This window comes from Rosa rugosa, chromosome 6 (genome assembly GCF_958449725.1).
Source record: "Rosa rugosa chromosome 6, drRosRugo1.1, whole genome shotgun sequence".
In the NCBI taxonomy this organism is placed as follows: Eukaryota; Viridiplantae; Streptophyta; class Magnoliopsida; order Rosales; family Rosaceae; genus Rosa; species Rosa rugosa.
Window position 1 is genome coordinate 15,890,712 of NC_084825.1, and position 18,826 is coordinate 15,909,537.

Sequence of the window (18,826 nt, forward strand, 5' to 3'; positions counted from 1 at the left end):
CTGGAGAAGAAGGCCAGCAATCCTCCTTCACTGTTATTGCATCGTCAAACTGCTAATACACTATCGTATTATTACAAAAATCAAGTGGTGTTGGATTGATCTTTAATGTGGCTATGCATATCAAACATCTTGTTTTATTATTAGAGTCATGGGCTTAGTAGTTCATTATAAAAATAACAGGGATTGGGTTTGGTAACAATGGTGTGTATTTTGTTAAGAATAAAGCTAGCGAATCACTTTTTTGTGTACCACTTGCATCTCACTTTGTGTGGCAGCTAATGTAACAAAAAATCTAACATATCAGAGTATTTTATTAAATATCAAATTTGTACGGAGAGGATTATTTTCATCAAATTACATATAAAATATTTTAAAAAGAAATATTAAAATAAAAATCAACTTTTTGAAGAAAGTTATTAGATTTCTTTTTCAAATTTTTATACTTTTATGATAATTTCTAATAAAAAAAAAGAATTTTAAAAAAATTTCAATTTTAATTTGAAAACAAAAAAAAAAATCTGTCATTTTTTTATTTAGAAAAAAATATTTTTCAAGTTAAAAATGTATATTTTTGTGTTTCGACAAATATACCATCAACTTTAATGGTTTCTCAAAAGCTATTTAACGTCATAGAGTTAAGTGTAAGATAATAGCAAATGTGAGTGAGTTAGTGATATTTTGGAAAAGTCAATGAGTCAAATGTCGATCGAGTCATAACTCAGTGACCATTGATGATTTTTTTGCCTCATATCAAAAACTCAAATAAAATACAATATCACCACAAAAAATAAAGTAATAAAAAGAAAAAACAATCAGTTGGCTACCACAATGACTTTTATGTCCAAGAAATTCTGATACTACCTTTGTAACGGCCCCAATCCCGAATTCTATTCGGAAAACATTGAATTACCATTTGCCCAGTTTTCTTATTAAATTTAAATTAAGTTCAATTAGAAATCATGCCATTACACAATTTATGTCAAAAACATTGAATTGCCATCCGCATGCTCATATATGAATTTGGGCTGCCAAATGATCGTTGGGCTACCACAGTCACACCCAAATAGTAGTTATTACATGCTCAAATAATAGTATTATGTCGCCAAATTTTTACTCAATGAATTGTTTGGCCACCAACAACATGCCCCAAAGAAAAAAAAATCCACAAAATCAATTTACTTAACTATTAAGCACAACTCACTAACCAATGCATGAAATGATGTTATAAGTATTACACTTTGGTTTACTTTTTCATAGATTTTTTTACTTGCAATTATACAACTCCATAGACCAAAATCAGACATCATAGAATTATCATCAATTTTCCGAAGCAATGATGGAGTAGAAATTGAATACTCAATAATATCAAAGTCTCACCACCATATGATCAAAAATGAAGAACCTTTCAATCTAGTCTCATAGTTTAGACCTAATATAAATAATCCCAAACTGAAAATTAATCAACTACTCAAAACCCAAGACAATTATACAATATGAAATCACCTCAAAAGGTTACACCAACAAATTACAAATCCAATATTACAACTGTCAAGCTTAATAGCTTCAATTCGAACCATAGAAATAAAAATTCACATATGCAATTTAAAAAAGAAAAGAAAAAAGTTTAAACTATTTCTCAATTTATGCATGTGATCATTGTGCGAGGCCTATGCTAATCTTCTCTGTATCGTTCTCTTGAGAGTGAAAAGTCTTATAAACACATAATTAGCCAAATTGGACATAACCCCACAGATTCTCCGGTTCATCCTTTGGATAAAGAAAAGGGAAAACAATTTGGGGACTGCAAGTTCTAGCAGCAGTAGTGCAATGGACACAGAGGGACTACTGCAACCAAATACATGTCTTGGCAGCTATGATAACATTTCTGCCAATTATATTGAGCTGCCCCTAACAATTAATGATGGAATTAAAGTGAGCAGATGGGAATCATTTGGGGTTCAGTTTAGATATGCCTTTCCATGGTGATGATATTAATTGAGATAATATTGAAGGCAGCAATTAATGGTGGCCATAATGATGTTGGAGGGAATTGGTGCATATACCCGAGAATGGAAATGGTATGGAAAGTGATATGGAGCTGCCTCCTTGCTTCTTTGGAGATAACAATGCCGAAGTGATGAATGGTTGCCTCCTGGTTTGTTTGGAGGTATTGACATGGGCGATGATGACGGGCTTCCATATGATTTTACCGAATTGTTGCAAAGCCCTTTCACTCCTTCGATCCCCAGCAGCTATGATTGCCATTGTGGAGTTGGGGATATGGAGTGGAATTTTTATTGAGTAGAACCTGATGAAAAGTATAAGTGGTCAAAAAATATATTGACATGATAACAAAATGTTAAATGGCAAAAAAAAAAAAAAAAAAATTATATAGTTGATTGTTGAAATTCTGACAACACACATTATAAAAATGAAGTTTACATATATCTGTACCTTTGGTAAATCACTGATTCGATTATTCAGAAATGGTAGGTTTGTTTGCATCACCTTCATTTCCACTTCTTTGCTTTCTGCATACATGACTTCTCATCTCAACCATCCTAATGGAATGAAAACTACTAAACACGCTCTATGAGCTTCTGTTTCATCTCATACTATCTCAATTTTGCCTCAACTTATAAATATGGTTCAAGGGTTCTAGAAGGCAAGAATAGTGTGGTTGGTGGGTTTGATTTTTCGGTATTCTCACCTACCCAAAATTTTCCTTTTCCATTTTTCTCATTTACTTTTAAGATTATTACTATGCGATTTAATCATACTCTTGCAAAATCCAGTAAATCCAGTACTTATTAAATTAGTTGCATAAGCGATTCTGACCCATGTCACGAGTGTGTAACAATCCCCAAAGGTATTTATAATTTTTTTGTTTTAATTATTGGTGGGGATGATGGTAGGCCTGAATAGAAAAACCCAAAAGATCGTACCAAATCGACTAATTCGGTTAATTTGGAATTTTTGCCCGAAAATAACACACTTTAGGCTGGTTAGGTTTCATTATGCTAATTACCTAAGTTGGTCCCGGTCCTTACATTTGATTGAGTACAAACTCCAAATGATACCTGAATTATTGCGAAAGATATTTTTCGTACCTACAATTTTTTTTTTACCCCAAATGGTACCTCAAGTATTGCGCCGTTACCAAATATAGTATTTCCGTTAAGTCGCCTACGTGGCATGTATTTTTTTGGATAAAAACTCCAAATTGTACCTGCACTATTGCAAAATGTATTTTCCTTTCAAATTTTTTTTTTTTACCCCAAATAGTACCTCAAGTATTACATTGTAATTAACTAAATATAGTACTTTCGTTAACTTTCTTGTTAAAGTGGCTTACTAAATATATTTTGGGTTGTAAGCGTTTATGATTAATATGTATCATATGTTTTGTAATTTAGGTTTATGATCAATATATATTGGATTAGTATGTATCATATGGTTGGAGTTTTTATCTTAGATTTGAGATCAATATGTATCATATGGTTGGAGTTTTCATCTTAGATTTGTGATCAATATGTATCATATGTTATGTAGCTTATTTTAAAAAAATGATTATGAGAAAACATAACCACTTTGAATTTGAATATATGTTCTGCTAAGAGAATCATCGTTAAGATAAGCTTTTTAGTATGAACAAATTCAATAAAGAGTATTTGATATCATAGTAATGTGGGGGTATTCGTATTGATTGACATTTACTATGTTTATGAGGATCTATATCTGGTTATGTGGGGGTTATATTCTATATGATCTATATCTGGTTATATGGGGGTTATATTCTACATGTCTCATCATTATTTATTTTCACTAAATGTATCTAGAGTTATACATCTTTTTATATGGGGGAACATATACACCTATGAGAAATTGTAGTTGATGATTTACTTTAAGCTTGCCGAAACATTAAAATGGAGATTGTGCGCATCAAAGTGATATGACCAAGAATATGAGTGGAGATCCTATGAAGGAAGTTCAATGTGATAGAAACACTTCATATTGCATGACTTATTTACATAGCACAACTTTTAGGGAAACATCCAAAAAGAGGTTTTTCCGCACATTCTTAAGGCATTGTGCTATATTAATGTAAAATTAAGGAAACTATTTACCTTGAATGAGTTTCGAGGCAGGCAAACTCCCACAGAGTATTGTCACATGTACTCTTGGAGAACTCACCTAAGTGAGAATAGTTGTGAGGCCACAACTGTGAAAGATATATGGGATGCTCTCTAATAACTCTCATGACAATGAAGATTAAGCATGTGGCCATAAATAACGTTAACCTGCGCCAATTATATGTATCGATATCATGTGATTGACAATGTATAATCTGATTAAAAGGGGTCTTCTTCAAGACATATAGTTCACTATGATTCCTTAGAATGAAGGTTGTGTTTGAACCCAAAAGTATGAACGTGGGGAAGCATTCAATCTAACCATTATGATTCCATTGGTGCTCCATGATTCCATTAGTGCTCCATCATGATTTGTTTAAGGCCAACCACTTTGGCCTGACAGCCTATATATAGAGGCTACGACGAAGTAACAGTGGACAACCACAATTCATCAATTAATCTTTATGATCATCCAAGCCTTTCCTGAGCAACCCCTCTCCTTCTCTTACCGGTGACCACACTCCAGTCCCAGAATCCTCAGGAGCCGACTATCAGTGCCACCAAACCCTCTGTCAACGTGCTTCGGTCCTAGTCTCCTCGGGAGCCGACTGTAGTACCGCGACCACAACGGTTACAGAACCAGCCAAGCAAGGGTAACGCCCTCGCAAACCAGCCAAGCTAAGTCACGCTTTAGCAAGTTCTCCCCACTTCCCAGTGATTTTCGCTCTGCTCGATCTACGACATCGAGTATTGATTGTGTGATTTGGAACAAAGAGATAGCATTCTCGCCAAGCTCAAGGAGAAAGCCAGCGAAGCCTTCGCGAGGAACATTTCGCGAAGAACATTTTCATCAAGCTCAAAGGGATTTCTCCTCACTCGGATCTTCCTTGAGAAGATTTCTCCTCACTCGAATTTTCCTTAAGCCAATCGATTGTGTGATTTTGAGGCACAAAGAATCCCGCGACGAGGTTGGTGCTCTCCTCGTCTACAATCGCTCGAAAGAAGTCAGGTTAAGGGACACCCCCGACGATCGGACCCGAACGGTGCTGGCACGCCCGCGCAGAAAAGAGACAGTTGACCAGCTGCAACAAAACTGGAGCCAAACATTTTGGCACGCCCAGTGGGACCTACTGCATAGAGTTTCTTCGCGATCGCCACCATTGGGAAGTCAAGCACAAACCCTTATCAAAAGGTTTACGTCAACTGCCCGAAACACAGGACCTCCAGCTACAAGCCACACCGCCGTGTGAATTGTCGTGGTCTTTCTGAAGAGCAAGTAAGTCAAAAATTTGCTCTTAATTCCCCATCTCTCGAGATGGCAACCGACGAAGAACGAAACCCGACCGCTACCACCGATTTGGTTAGCGACGAGTGGCGAGCAATGGGTTTCATACCCATCCCCCTTCTGGAGAATGAGAGCGTGGAACAAAAGGTCGAGGTTTTTCGAAAGAATAATGATTCTTTTTATGAAAAGATGTTTAAAAACCTCGCTGAACAAGAACAGAGGCATGGGGCCCTGTCGAGCACGGTCCGGAGACTCGAACAAGAATCCCTGCAAGCAGGCGGTAGCATCGGAGATTTGATGCAACTAAGCAAGAGAAACCACGAGAAGCTCATGGACCTGATAAGTGCTCAGAGTCAAACCATCGCTTCAGAAGTCACGACGATTCGCAAAGAAGGATCCAACTTCGTGACCCAGGTGGCCGGCCATGCAGAAGGCTGACCTCGATCAGGCTAGAGAGGTTCTACATAAAACACTGGGAGATCCTAGCGCCATTCTGGGATCTCTAAGTCAGTCCCCCATATCTGGCAAGTATGTACCGCCAAATGCTCGAGACAAAGTCATCGGTAGCGGCACGACAACCCACATTCCAGCTAGGCAACTACAACCACCACGTCGGCCAGGAGTAAGGCAAATACTCTGACGATCGGTGAAAAAGTCGATAAGGTACCAACGGTCACGTAGAAAAGCGGGACTTTAAATAGCGCCAGGGGAATCGACCTTGAGCCTGTGATAGCTGCCCAATACGACAGCGATGGATACGAGTGTGTATTCGAAGAATCTCTAGGGGTTGACCAGGCTGGAAGTTCAGCGAAGGTCACCGAGACCGCGAAGAGCCAAACAGCAGCAGGACTTACGTTGCAGACGTCAGCCCAACCCAAGACGGCTCGTGTAGGCGGCATATAGTGGACTGGTCAAACATCACAGGCGCCACCCTTGATCCGGCCAGTTGGTGAAACAATATTCCACGTCCCTCCTCCGCCCCCGGATCCCGAGTACATAAGGAGAGAAGAGGTAGAGGAGATGATTAGGGCCGCGAACCAGAGGCCTAACTTGAAGGAGGCCTATCAGGGGCCTTTCCCACCGCACATTATGCACTCACCTTATCCTAGGGGATGTAAGAACATCATGTTCTCTACTTTCTCGGGAGAGGAAATCGAAAGTGTCGCAGCCCATTTGGTCAGGTTTCGAGTACAGTATAGCCAATACCAGAACGATGACAGTCTGAAATGTAAAATCTTCGCCACTTCTTTGTCGGGGGCTGCCTTCACCTGGTTCACTAAGCTGCAACCAGGATCAGTTGCGAGTTGGCCGGGGATGGAAAAGCTGTTCAAGGAAACTTTCGGGACTATCGAGCCTGAGGTAGATCTGGCTTCACTTACTCAGATAGCTCAGCAGCCAACTGAATCTACTGTCACACACCTTCAGCGCTTCCAGATACAAAAGGGGAAGTTGAACGTGATTCTACCGGAGAAAAAACTGGTGAAGTTGGCAATCAAAGGGTTAGAGCCTCGCCAACGCAAGAAGCAGCATGGAAGCATGTTCAGCTCCATGGGGGAACTAATCACAGAAGTAGGAAGTTTCGAGAACTTGCTCAGGGAGATGGACGCTATGAAAAACGCCTCGAAAGGGACATACATCCCAGGGAAACGCCGAACAGTGGCTGCGCTCAGCCATTAATCAAGTTCCTATGATCCTTACTATAGGAGTGAGGAATCCGGCCTGGCAACCGCTGAAGAGTCCGAGGAAGATGAAGTAGCAGCACTCAAGCTCACCGGAAAGAAGGCATCAGCGCTAAAGCAGCTGAAGCTGTGCAAAGAGCCGGTGAAACTCAAGTCGGTGGTCTTCACCAAACCTGAATTCGCAAGTTATACCTATGATGTGAATAAAGCTCATGAGATCTTAGATGAGATGATCGCTGCGAAGATGGTGAAGACCGACTTCGGGCCATTCCCCAAACCAGATCAGCTTAGGGGAAAGAAATACTGTAAGCTCCACAATTTGTGGAATCATAACACAGCATGACTGTGTTAGGTTGAAGGATCAGATCCAGATCTGGTTGAATAATGGTAGCTTATAGGTTGAAGCGCCAGCAACAGCAGCGGCGCTGGTAGATTTGGATCCCTTCCCAGACACTGGAGTCAACATGGTTGACGTGGTTTGGGATACAAAGGATCAACAGAGGCGGAGCCTAGATCGTACCATCGGGGGCTTAGAAAAGGTGACGGAACAGTTCGCGAAGCAGAGATCCAAGACGGCTCCACCTATTATTCTATGCTCACGGTGCAAGGAGGAATGTGATATCCAGGCGTTGCATGAAGAGGACGAACAGACTGTTCGCTTTGGCTCCTTACCGCCAATGCACATTCTAGAAGCTTCCAGCCAGGTCGCCCAAGAACGCACGCTGGGTCAGGAACTTCTTCCCCAAAGGATTCTAACTTGTTCAAGAAGCTGAAGGTTGCGAGAGAAGGAGAAAGGGCGAACGAACGACCTGATGTTACAACCAGACCTTATATTCCCCCGGCGCCGACGTCCTCCGTCAAAGAAGGAAGATGGTATACACAGAAGAAGCGCAAGGCGGTGGAGATGAGCTCTTCAAGGAAGAGAAAACTCCAGCGGAGGTTTGGAGAAGCAAAGCAAACCTTGGAAGCGCTGGATCAGGGGTTGATTAAACCATCGCAGTTCATGAGATCTCCAGAAGAATACCAGAGACAGGTGGAGGCACTGACCTCCGAAAGGTTCATCGCCCCGCGGGTTTTCCAGTGGCGTCCAAAGATGTACACAACGGGCTTCAAAAACCAGCGCTCGCCAGAAGGACAGTCAGGAGAAGTCCCTAGCTCCCGCAAGGCGAGAATCGCTGCCAGCTCGTAAAGTCAGTGTTTGGCGGAGAATATCTCACGAAGGAAGAGAAGGATCCTCATTCGCGATCAAAAGCAGTCTCCTTCGCATGGGGGGCACTCTAAAGTTCTGATCTCTTACAATCTGCCCAAGTTTCACCAATTCACTGCATACCAGACATCAGATACATGGGGGCAATAAAGTTGGCAAAGAAAGCATCAGTTCATGACAAAGGCAATTCAGATTGTGGCATTCAAGCTTTATGGCCTATTTAGAGGCCTATATGGAATCAGTCAAGAAATTTCAGTCAAGCCAATAAAAGTAGCTTTGGAGCAACGACATTATAAGAACAGCGCTGATTGAAGACCTCTTCAGTCAAGACAAAGACCTTTGACTTCGAGGTATGAGGGGCAATGTTTGAACCCAAAAGCATGAACGTGGGGAAGCATTCAATCTAACTATCATGATTCCATTAGTGCTCCATGATTCCATTAGTGCTCCATCATGATTTGTTTAAGGCCAACCACTTTGGCCTGACAGCCTATATATAGAGGCTACGACGAAGTAACAGTGGACAGCCACAATTCATCAATTAATCTCTATGATCATCCAAGCCTTTCCGGAGCAACCCCTCTCCTTCTCTTACCGGTGACCACACTCCAGTCCCAGAATCCTCAGGAGCCGACTGTCAGTGCCACCAAACCCTCTGTCAACGTGCTTCGGTCATAGTCTCCTCGGGAGCCGACTGTAGTACCGCAACCACAACGGTTATGGAACCAGCCAAGCAAGGGTAACGCCCTCGCAAACCAGCCAAGCTAAAGTCACGCTTTAGCAAGTTCTCCCCACTTCCCAGTGATTTTCGCTCTGCTCGATCTACGACGTCGAGTATCGATTGTGTGATTTGGAACAAAGAGATAGCATTCTCGCCACGCTCAAGGAGAAAGCCAGCGAAGCCTTCGTGAGGAACATTTCGCGAAGAACATTTTCATCAAGCTCAAAGGGATTTCTCCTCACTCGGATCTTCCTTGAGAAGATTTCTCCTCACTCGAATTTTCCTTAAGCCAATCGATTGTGTGATTTTGAAGAAGCTTAGCAAAAGTCCTCACCACGAGGCACAAAGAATCTCGCGACGAGGTTGGTGCTCTCCTCATCCACAATCGCTCAAAAGAAGTCAGGTCAAGGGACACCCCCGACGACCGCACCCGAACGGTGCTGGCACACCCGCGCAGAAAAGAGATTGTTGACCAGCTGCAACAAAACTGGAGCCAAACAGGTTGTTTACACTAAGTGTAGGGTCAAGTTCGGAAGACACCTACACCTATTGCATGGTATAAAAGTTGCCCAAATTTCCTTCTCTCAATCTTCCCATCTTTTTTCAATTTATGAAGTTTTGAATATTGTGGGAGGTTGTTAGTTTTTTGTTTAATTATTAAGATTCAAAACTCATATTATTATTTAAATTTTATTTATTTAAATTGAAGATTCATCTATTTTCAAAGGGTTATGAAGATTTCTATAAATACTCAACTCTTGAGACAAAGAGTTAACCTAGCTCTTTGTTATTGCTCTCATTTTCTTACTCTACATCTTCCTCCTTTCCATTCATATTTCCTATTCTTTCGGCAATCTATAAACACTTGGCACCCCCGTTACTGTTAGTCGTGCAAAGCAGATTAGACATTTTGTGAGACTTCAAGGGTTGTATCTTGGAGTTGTAGACGACCGTCATAACTTGCATGTAGAAAGGCATCGACGGCTTTAGGACAGCAAATGTTGTGCCTCTCTTGTACTCACAGACTTGACTCTTCAATTATCTTCATCTTTATATGATGTACTTAATTGATTTGATTGATTTTGTTGCTTGATTAGGTTTCTTAAAAATGAATATTTGATACAATATACCTAATAGCTCATGTCCTCAATTAGTCAACTTTGGCCTATGCATGGTGAGCTTACCTCCATGAGCCTCCAAATAGGTGTCTTCTCTATTGCTTTACCGGTCCTATCGTCAAACAACGAGTTCCATCTGAGGGCCCTTGGTATTTAATTTCGATCTGCAACAATGGTTCTCGTTGATTATTATTGTCATCTTAATGAAGTTAGATGTGACGCTCAATCGTATTCAGGTATTATGTCCAAATCAATGGCCTACCTCCGGCTTTCACTACTCCACGCTTGGCGCAGAGGGTGGGTCTTAAGTTGTTTCTTGGAAGTGGATGAGCACCGTATGCAGATGTATGATTCGGGTTGTGTCATCGTGGTGACGATGTGCAGAAACCTCTGATTCACCGCAAAAGTTTAACATTTTATATATGTGGGTTTTGCTAATGATTGAAAATTTAAATTCTTGAATGTTCGTGGAATTTGTATCGTGTGTGGTTTTTTGGAGCATGGTTCTGCTGGATGTAGGGTTCCTCCTTGGGCTGGAGGCGATGCCTCTTGTTGTTGCTTCTTCGACCCCGGGTGCATCATTCCTGCTGTAAGGCTTTGCTCCTTCATTCGGTGGTGCAATCGGATGTTGTGGTAGGGTCCCATTATTACCTCAGGCTCCCCCATCCCTTGTTGTTGGGTCTAGGTATCCCACTTGTGCAAGTAGAAAATAAGAATTCAATGTGTTTTGGAATGCTTCAATAATCATTCACCCCTAAGAATCAGGTTTATAAAGTGATACAAGAATTAATCCTAATAGGAAACGATCTCCTACAATTATACAGAGAGACGAAATCTATATGTACAAGGAAAGTAAATATTTACAGAATATTCTACACTCCCCCTCAAGTTGGTGCATAGATGTCAATCATGCTCAACTTGTCAATTGAGTTGTCAAACACTTTCCTTGACACTCCTTTCGTAAGAACATCTGCTAATTGATCTTCTGTATACACAAAAGGGAAATGGATGATCTTCCTGTCCAGGTTTTCCTTAATGAAATGCCAATCTACTTCCACATCTTAGTTCGGTCATGCTGAACAGGATTATGAGCGATTTCAATAGCAGACTTACTATCACAATGCAAAACCATAGGCTTCTTGAGCTTAAAACCCAAATCTTTCATCACATTACGAATCCACAACATCTCACAAACTCCATGTGCCATACCTCGAAACTCAGCTTCAGCACTTGACAGCAACAACCTTCTGTTTCTTGCTGCGCCAAGTCACAAGGTTTCCTCCAACAAATGCAAAATACCCAGATATGGACCGCCTGTCTGTCTTATCACCAGCCCAGTCTGCATCTGTGTACCCCACAACCTCCAACTCATCCTTTTTTCCAAACAACAAACCTCTTCCAAGTGCCATTTTAAGATATCTCGATCAAAATACGATACACTGCATCCTTATGCTCTTCACTGGGACAATGCATAAATTGACTTACCACACTCACAGCATAAGCAATATCAGGCCTAGTATGAGAAAGGTAAATAAGTCGTCCTACTAGACGTTGGTACCTTCCTTTATCTGTTGGAACCTGATCCGGATAGATGGCGAGGTTATGATTCATCTCGATCGGTGTCTCAATAGGGTTGCAGTCAAGCATTCCGGTCTCAGCTAACAAGTCAAGTACATACTTACGTTGGGACAAAGAAATCCCCTTCTTAGACCTTGCAACTTCAATTCCAAGGAAGTACTTCAATTGCCCAAGGTCCTTCATCTCAAATTCCTTAGAAAGATACTTTTGTAGAGCCTCCATCTCCTTTAAGTCATCCCCTGTGACAACCATACCATCAACATATACAATCAGAGCGGTAATCTTCCCCTGACGACGCTTGATGAACAAAGTGTGGTCGGAGTTGCTTTGTTTATATCCAAACGCCCTCATGGACTTAGAGAATCTTCCAAACCAAGCTCTCGGAGACTGCTTCAAACCGTAAAGAGACTTCTTCAACTTACAAACCTTGCCAGTATCATAAGGCAAATTTTTCACCCCTGGTGGCATGTCCATATACACTTCTTCCTCCAAGTTACCATTGAGAAACGCATTCTTCACATCAAACTGATCTAGAGGCCAATTTTTATTTGCTGCAAGTGAAATCAAGATTCGAACAGTATTGATCTTTGCTACATCTCTTCATAATCAATTCCATAGCGCTGAGTGTAACCTTTGGCAACTAATCTGGCTTTGTACCTGTCAATGCTCCCATCAGCTTTAAGTTTTACTGTAAACACCCATCGGCATCCAACAATCTTCTTTCCAGCAGGCATAGTCACAATATCCCAAGTCAATTTTTTCTGCAAAGCCTCTAGTTCTTCATTCATCGCTTGAGTCCACTTAGGATCTGCCAAAGCATCCTGTACACTACTAGGAACAGATACAGTGGATAATTGATCAACAACAAGTGCATGTGACCCAGACAACCTATGGTTAGACATGTAATTAGCTATAGGATACTTAGCTTTGGTTTTGATGTCTGGTTCATATTGTTTCTTAGGAATACCCTTGGTAGCCCTCTGTGATTTCCTAGACTCAATATTACCTACCCCATATGATTTATTCGAAATTAAAGGTACCTGAGGAGGAACACTAGCAGCGGATTCTTTAGTTGGTGATGTAGAGAAGGGAGAGGACTCTAATAGATGAGGGCCCTGAATATTCTGTTCATTGTTAGCTTGTGATGTTCCCGGATGCATTAGTGCATTGTTGTCACTCTCAAGTTGCGTGTCAGTCTTGTGTAGCTTGTCAAGTGGTCGGCTGGAGCCAAAGGAACGGCTGGAATCAAGCCGTCGGCTTGTGCTTGTGGTGTCAAAAAACTGCTCACCTGTGGACCCCACAGTTCTACCACCTTGTCTCCCTTCCACGTTCAAGTCACCATGCCCATCCGAGGGCCCCACGCTCAAGTTTTCATGCCAATCCGAGTTCAAGACTTCATGCCCATCCGGTCCATCAGTTTGTCTACCTCCCATCAGACCACCATCTTCTCCTGCGGACCCCACGGTAGAATTACCTTTTTCCTTTCCACTTTCTTTTCTCACGGTAGCCCTTTCTTGCTCTTCTTCACTTTGTTTTCCGCAGATGGAGGGCCCCACAACTGCAGAATTTTGTTCACTTTCGTTTCCTGTTTCGCTTTCAGTTGGAATTTCAGTTGGAGAAGAATTCCCAACTCCAAATCTTGATTCTAAAGCTTCTAATTCTTCAAATTCTTCAAATGCAAATAAATCTTGAGGATTTCCTTCACAACCTCTCTCCCCCTGAAGGGAAGACTCCGAAACTCCCCCTGAATAATAAGGCTCAGATTCGCGAAACGCAACATCAAGAGAAACATACATAGTACCAGTAAGAGGATCATAACATCGATAACCCTTTTTGAATTCCGCATAACCGACAAATATACACTTACGGGCACGGGGATCAAGCTTGCTACGTTGAGGCTTGGGAATATGAACATAGGCTACGCATCCAAACACGCGAGGTTCAAGATTTGGTAGCGAAGGAAGTGACAGAAGTTTATGAAGTTTCTGCTGAGGATTTTGAAATTCAATTACCCGAGAAGGAGTACGATTAATGAGGTAAGCGGCGGACTTCACAGCTTCTCCCCAATATTCACGAGGTACGTACATGCATGCCAAATAAAGAGGCACTGACAACTTCAAGCAACTGTCGATTCTTCCTTTCGGCCAATCCATTCTGTTGAGGAGTATATGAGTTAGAAGTCTGATGTCGAATTCCATGAGATTGCATAAACTCCTGCATAGGACCATTAATATATTCTCCGCCATTGTCAGATTGGAAAACTCGAATATTCTGTTGGTACTGTGTAGACACCATCTTGTGAAACTCTTTGAACATGGAACACACATCACTCTTGTTCTTCAATAAAGACACCCAAGTCATACGAGTACAATCATCAATAAAAGTCACATAATATCGAGCTCCAGAGAAAGACGGGATCTTGGCAGGACCCCAAACATCAGAATGAATCTTCATAAATGGAATGAGACTTTTATTAAGGCTAGGTGAATACGAAATTTGATGACTCTTAGCCAATTCACATACATCACAACGGAAATCTGAATCACTGACACCCAAAAACAACTAAGGTTGTAGTTTCTTAAGATAACCAAAAGATAGATGACCCAAACGACGATGCCACAGCCACACTGTTTCCTTAGCATTCTCTACTCCATTGACCTGATTCACTTGTCCTAACAACTGTTGCTCTCCACTCTTTGTCAGGTCCAAGTAATAGAGTTTCCCCCTTCTAACACCATAACCAAGAATCCGCCGAGTTAGAATGTCCTGAAATACACAGAACGAGGGATAAAAGGTCACAATACATGCTAGTGCTAAATAATTTGGCTAACAGATAAGAGATTATATGCCAATGAAGGAACAACTAACACAGACTCAAGGGTTAATGTATTAGACAGAACAACAGAACCTTCTCCGGTAACCGGAGTTGGAGTACCGTCAGCCGTAGAGACAATGTCTTGAGAGGAGGGTTTCAGCTTTTCTAAGAGACTAGGATCATTAATTATATGGTCAGATGCACCTGTATCAATTATCCAAGAACTATTCATAGAGACCTTACCCTTCATACCTGATTGTGCTACGTTAGCGGAGGCATTAGATGATTGCTCTTCCTCTGTAGCAGCCACGACAGCTTTTTCAAGGTTTTTTCGCGGTTTCTTGGTGAAATCCCACCAATCAGGGTAGCCAATTACTTCATAGCACCGTTGCTTGCTATGACCCAAATTTCCACAGACTGGACACTTTGTATTTGCATATGGATTTGTTTTACCCGAAAGGTGGCATGGTGGAGGCATGTTGTGGAGTGCAAAGGTGGCAGCGTAGTCTTCCATTGACCAAAAAATAAAAAATAAAAACGGGTACGTGACCAGAAAGAAGTGTGCAGTAAAGCAACAGAGCTTCGTCGGCTAGTTTGCAAGGTTTGTTGGCTATACTAAAATAATCAAAGGGTATGGTAATTTTGATGTGGCTGATGGACAGGTTTGATTGATGATAATTCAAGGCTTGACTAAAGCAACCAAAAAAGGTACGGCAGTTTTGACAAATAAAATGGCAATTTTGATATGGTGATGATGTGGGCTGCTTCTGATGCGGTGATGTCACTGTGGGGTAATGTTGATGTGATGATGGTTAGATTAATGATGATTCAAGAATTGTGATTCAACAATTATTCAGAATTTCGAAATTCAGGTATGTTCTTCGGAATTCGGGTTTTGGGTTTCAGAAGAATAAGGTGCAGGAAAGCATGTTCTGATACCAAGTAGAAAATAAGAATTCAATGTGTTTTGGAATGCTTCAATAATCATTCACCCCTAAGAATCGGGTTTATAAAGTGATACAAGAATTAATCCTAATAGGAAACGATCTCCTACAATTATACAGAGAGACGAAATCTATATGTACAAGGAAAGTAAATATTTACAGAATATTCGACAGTGCATACCACATGTTGTTACCCAAGCGGCTATCCCTCCCACCTGTTGCTCAAACGAGCTCAAGTACTCCTTGTGTCTCTCTCCTTATAAAAGAGGATGGTTGGGGGCTGTTAATGCCCAGCTCTCTATGGAAGAGTTAGCCCTTGGGAACGAGTTTGGTGGCAAAACTCGACTTAGCTGAGCTTTAAAGTGAAGGCTAAGCGGCTATCTATGGGAATAAATCATCCTCTATACCAGAAAGTACCTCGAGGGTGATGAATGCGGTTCTAAAAAAGGTTTTGTGAGACCATCTGTGTAAAGACCAATTCAGAAGTTTTGATGCAGATTAAGATGACAGTACATTTAAATTGAGTACAAAAGGTGTACTAATATTTTTTTTACTTACTCTCTACTCCTGCATTTTTCAGTGTTTTTGAGCTTCGTTGTATTTGTATCGTATTATGTGTGGCCTTGGATACTTTTTCTTAGAATACTCTCCTTTCATATATTTAACAATAGGCAGACGCATCGAAGTGTCTACATTATTGTTAGGATACATAATTACTTACGAATCATAAGTCATAACATTCAACAGACACACCAAAGTATCTCTCACCAGAAAAGTTTCAAGACTAGTACACATCTAAAGAGTTTTATTTCAGGACTTTCTTATACCACTACTCCACACCAAGCCTCTTTTGCATCTCAAGAAGATTCTCATAAACCTTTTTCGGGTCAGCAAGAGACTTCGAAACACTCTCCTTCTGCAAGCATCTCTTGGCCCATGAAATCAGCTTGGCGCACTCGGCCTTTATACTGAAGTTTCCAAGTGTCTCACAAGCATGAAACCAGCTGTAGAATGTGATGAGAGAAATGTCCAGGAACCCAAATCTCTCACCCATGAAATAAGGCTTGCCCCCAAGCTCTCCTTCCAACACCTTCAGGACTTCAATGAATTCCTTCTTTCCTGCTTCCTGCTCTTCTCCTTTTGCAGGCCATATCTTCCTGATTGCATCATATAACTTCTTATCAATGAAATCGGCCCAGAATCTGGCCTGGGCTCTCTGGTAAGGATCAGAGGGAAGCAGAGGAGCCTTATCCTTCCATACCTCATCAATATAATGCACAATGATGAGCGATTCACAGACTGGTTTGCCATTATGGATGAGCACCGGGATCTTCTTGTGGACCGGGTTCATCTTAAGAAGCAGTTGGCTCTTGTTCCTCAGGTCTTCTTCTCTGTAGTCATATTTGATTCCCTTCTCGGCCAGAGCTACTCTGACCCTCATCCCAAACACGCTCGCATAAGCGTCCAATAGAATAACCTCGTCCGCCATGGAAACTGTTCACAAAATTCTTCTAGCTAGCTTGTAGGTATGCTAACTAACTGGGAGACTGATGAGTAAGAATCCCAACAAAATCAAGGGGGTTTTATAGAGGTGTTTGAGGTATAGTCGTGGCTGATTTTGAGATAGGTGCCTGACGTGTTGCATGACGTTTGCTTGAGAAACTTTGAAATGTTCTAGCTTGTTTAGGACGATGTGATGGTGCAAATCGAGTGATCTGCGAATATGAGAAATTCTTAGGCGGGGGTTTTCCCACCGCGTGGTTTTAGGGCCAATTAATCAAAAGAAAGAAAATTCTCTCTTTTCTGAAACTACCCCTGCTCCACACCCCCCTGCTGGGCAGTGATTGGTCCGCCCTACCACGTAGCCGTGTGGTTGCCCCCACGCAAGATTCTCTCTGCGAATATGCCATGCATACACTATTTTCTTAAGGCCACGCAGTGGCAGTCTATTGTAATACTACACTATTTTTCAGTATAGTATTTTCTTAAGGCCATGCAGTGGCAGTCTATTGTAATACTACACTACTGTTCAATATAGTTATCGCTGAAACATAAAAGACAGGAGTAGGCCTCATCATATGGCCCTTGGGCCCTAAGCCCGCCTGGCCCGGCCCTTCCATTAGGGCGGGCCGGCCCGACCCTTTTTTATTTAGGGTAGGGTATGGGTCACACAAATAAAGCCCGGCCCTACCCTACGGCCCGGCCCGATTGAGCCCGTAAGGGCTAGGCCCGGCCCGGCCCTAACCCGGCCCTAAAATTTATATTTTATTTTTGTTATTTTCTATTACATGTGTTATATGTATAAAACTATGGAAGTGTAGAAAATTATTTCAATCTGCCATATTAGGAAATGAGTCTTTTAAATTGAGCCATATTTTGAGAAGAAAAAAATATTTTTTTTTTAAGAATTAATTCGGCAAAAACGCCGCCGTTTTAATATAATCTTATGGGTATTTTAATATTTACCAATAATTACTGTTAACTAATTAACTGTAATAATTACAAAGCTATTATTTCAAATTGGACAATATATTCATGTAATACCAATTTTGAAATAAATCAAGTAATCAACATAACTAAAAATAATCAATTAGTCGAGTTGAAACCATTTTACCAATGTAATGTTAACTTCTTAATGAGCAAAATGGGGGACGAAATGGAATTTTTTAAAATGCACCGCTGGATGTTATTTGCATATGAATATATGTTCGTGGTAGAAATTTCAGCAATTTCCGCCTTCGTTTGGACCTCGATCTACCCGGTCAACTCAATACCATAAATAGAACATAAAACAAATATGTTCTTAACCGGTCCTTGGCAATTCACTTTTTTCGATCTTTCAGCTCCCACACTCTCATGGGTAGGGGGTCTACTTATGGATGTCAAAATTCCGCAACGTTTGTCCGCGCATGGTGCCGCTCCCCTTAGGGAAGTTTGCTTGTGCAAAGCGTTGACCGCTCCGTTAGGTGCCTTATTCACGGCGGATCGGCCTAATTTCTTTACACAATACCTATCACTATTGTATAAACATATAAGAATTTTCCGATTGATCGATTTTCATTTCAAAATTTTTGGATCGCACATAATCCTTATATGCCTATTAATGTAGTATAACTAGTTTATTAGGCTTGTTACCCTCCATGAGCAAAATGGAGGACAAAATGGAATTTTTTAAAATGAACCGCTGGATGTTGTTTTCATATGAATATATGTTAGTGGTAGAAATTTCAACAATTTCCACATTCGGTTGGACCTCGATCTACCCGGTCAACTCAATACCCTAAATAGAACATAAAACAAATATGCTCTTAACCGGTCCTTGGCAATTCACTTTTTTCGATCTTTC

At 41.2% G+C, this 18,826-nt stretch overlaps 2 protein-coding genes and 1 non-coding gene across 3 annotated transcripts; 1 reads left to right on the forward strand and 2 right to left on the reverse strand.

Moving 5' to 3' along the window:
- Positions 1-1,618: 1,618 nt before the first annotated feature.
- Positions 1,619-1,722, reverse strand: LOC133719080 (U6 spliceosomal RNA). The gene has a single exon (XR_009850809.1). It is a non-coding gene; the product is annotated as a U6 spliceosomal RNA (small nuclear RNA).
- A 4,716-nt stretch (positions 1,723-6,438) lies between these two features.
- Positions 6,439-7,440, forward strand: LOC133716291 (uncharacterized). The gene is made up of 2 exons (XM_062142996.1): positions 6,439-6,956; positions 7,122-7,440. Exons 1-2 carry the CDS (start codon positions 6,439-6,441, stop codon positions 7,438-7,440), a joined length of 837 nt encoding a protein of 278 aa, XP_061998980.1.
- Positions 7,441-15,713: 8,273 nt separating this feature from the next.
- LOC133717670 (probable glutathione S-transferase) lies at positions 15,714-17,057 on the reverse strand. The gene has a single exon (XM_062144381.1). The coding sequence runs from the start codon at positions 16,967-16,969 to the stop codon at positions 16,310-16,312; it is 660 nt and encodes a 219-aa protein (XP_062000365.1). The 5' UTR covers positions 16,970-17,057; the 3' UTR covers positions 15,714-16,309.
- Positions 17,058-18,826: the final 1,769 nt, after the last annotated feature.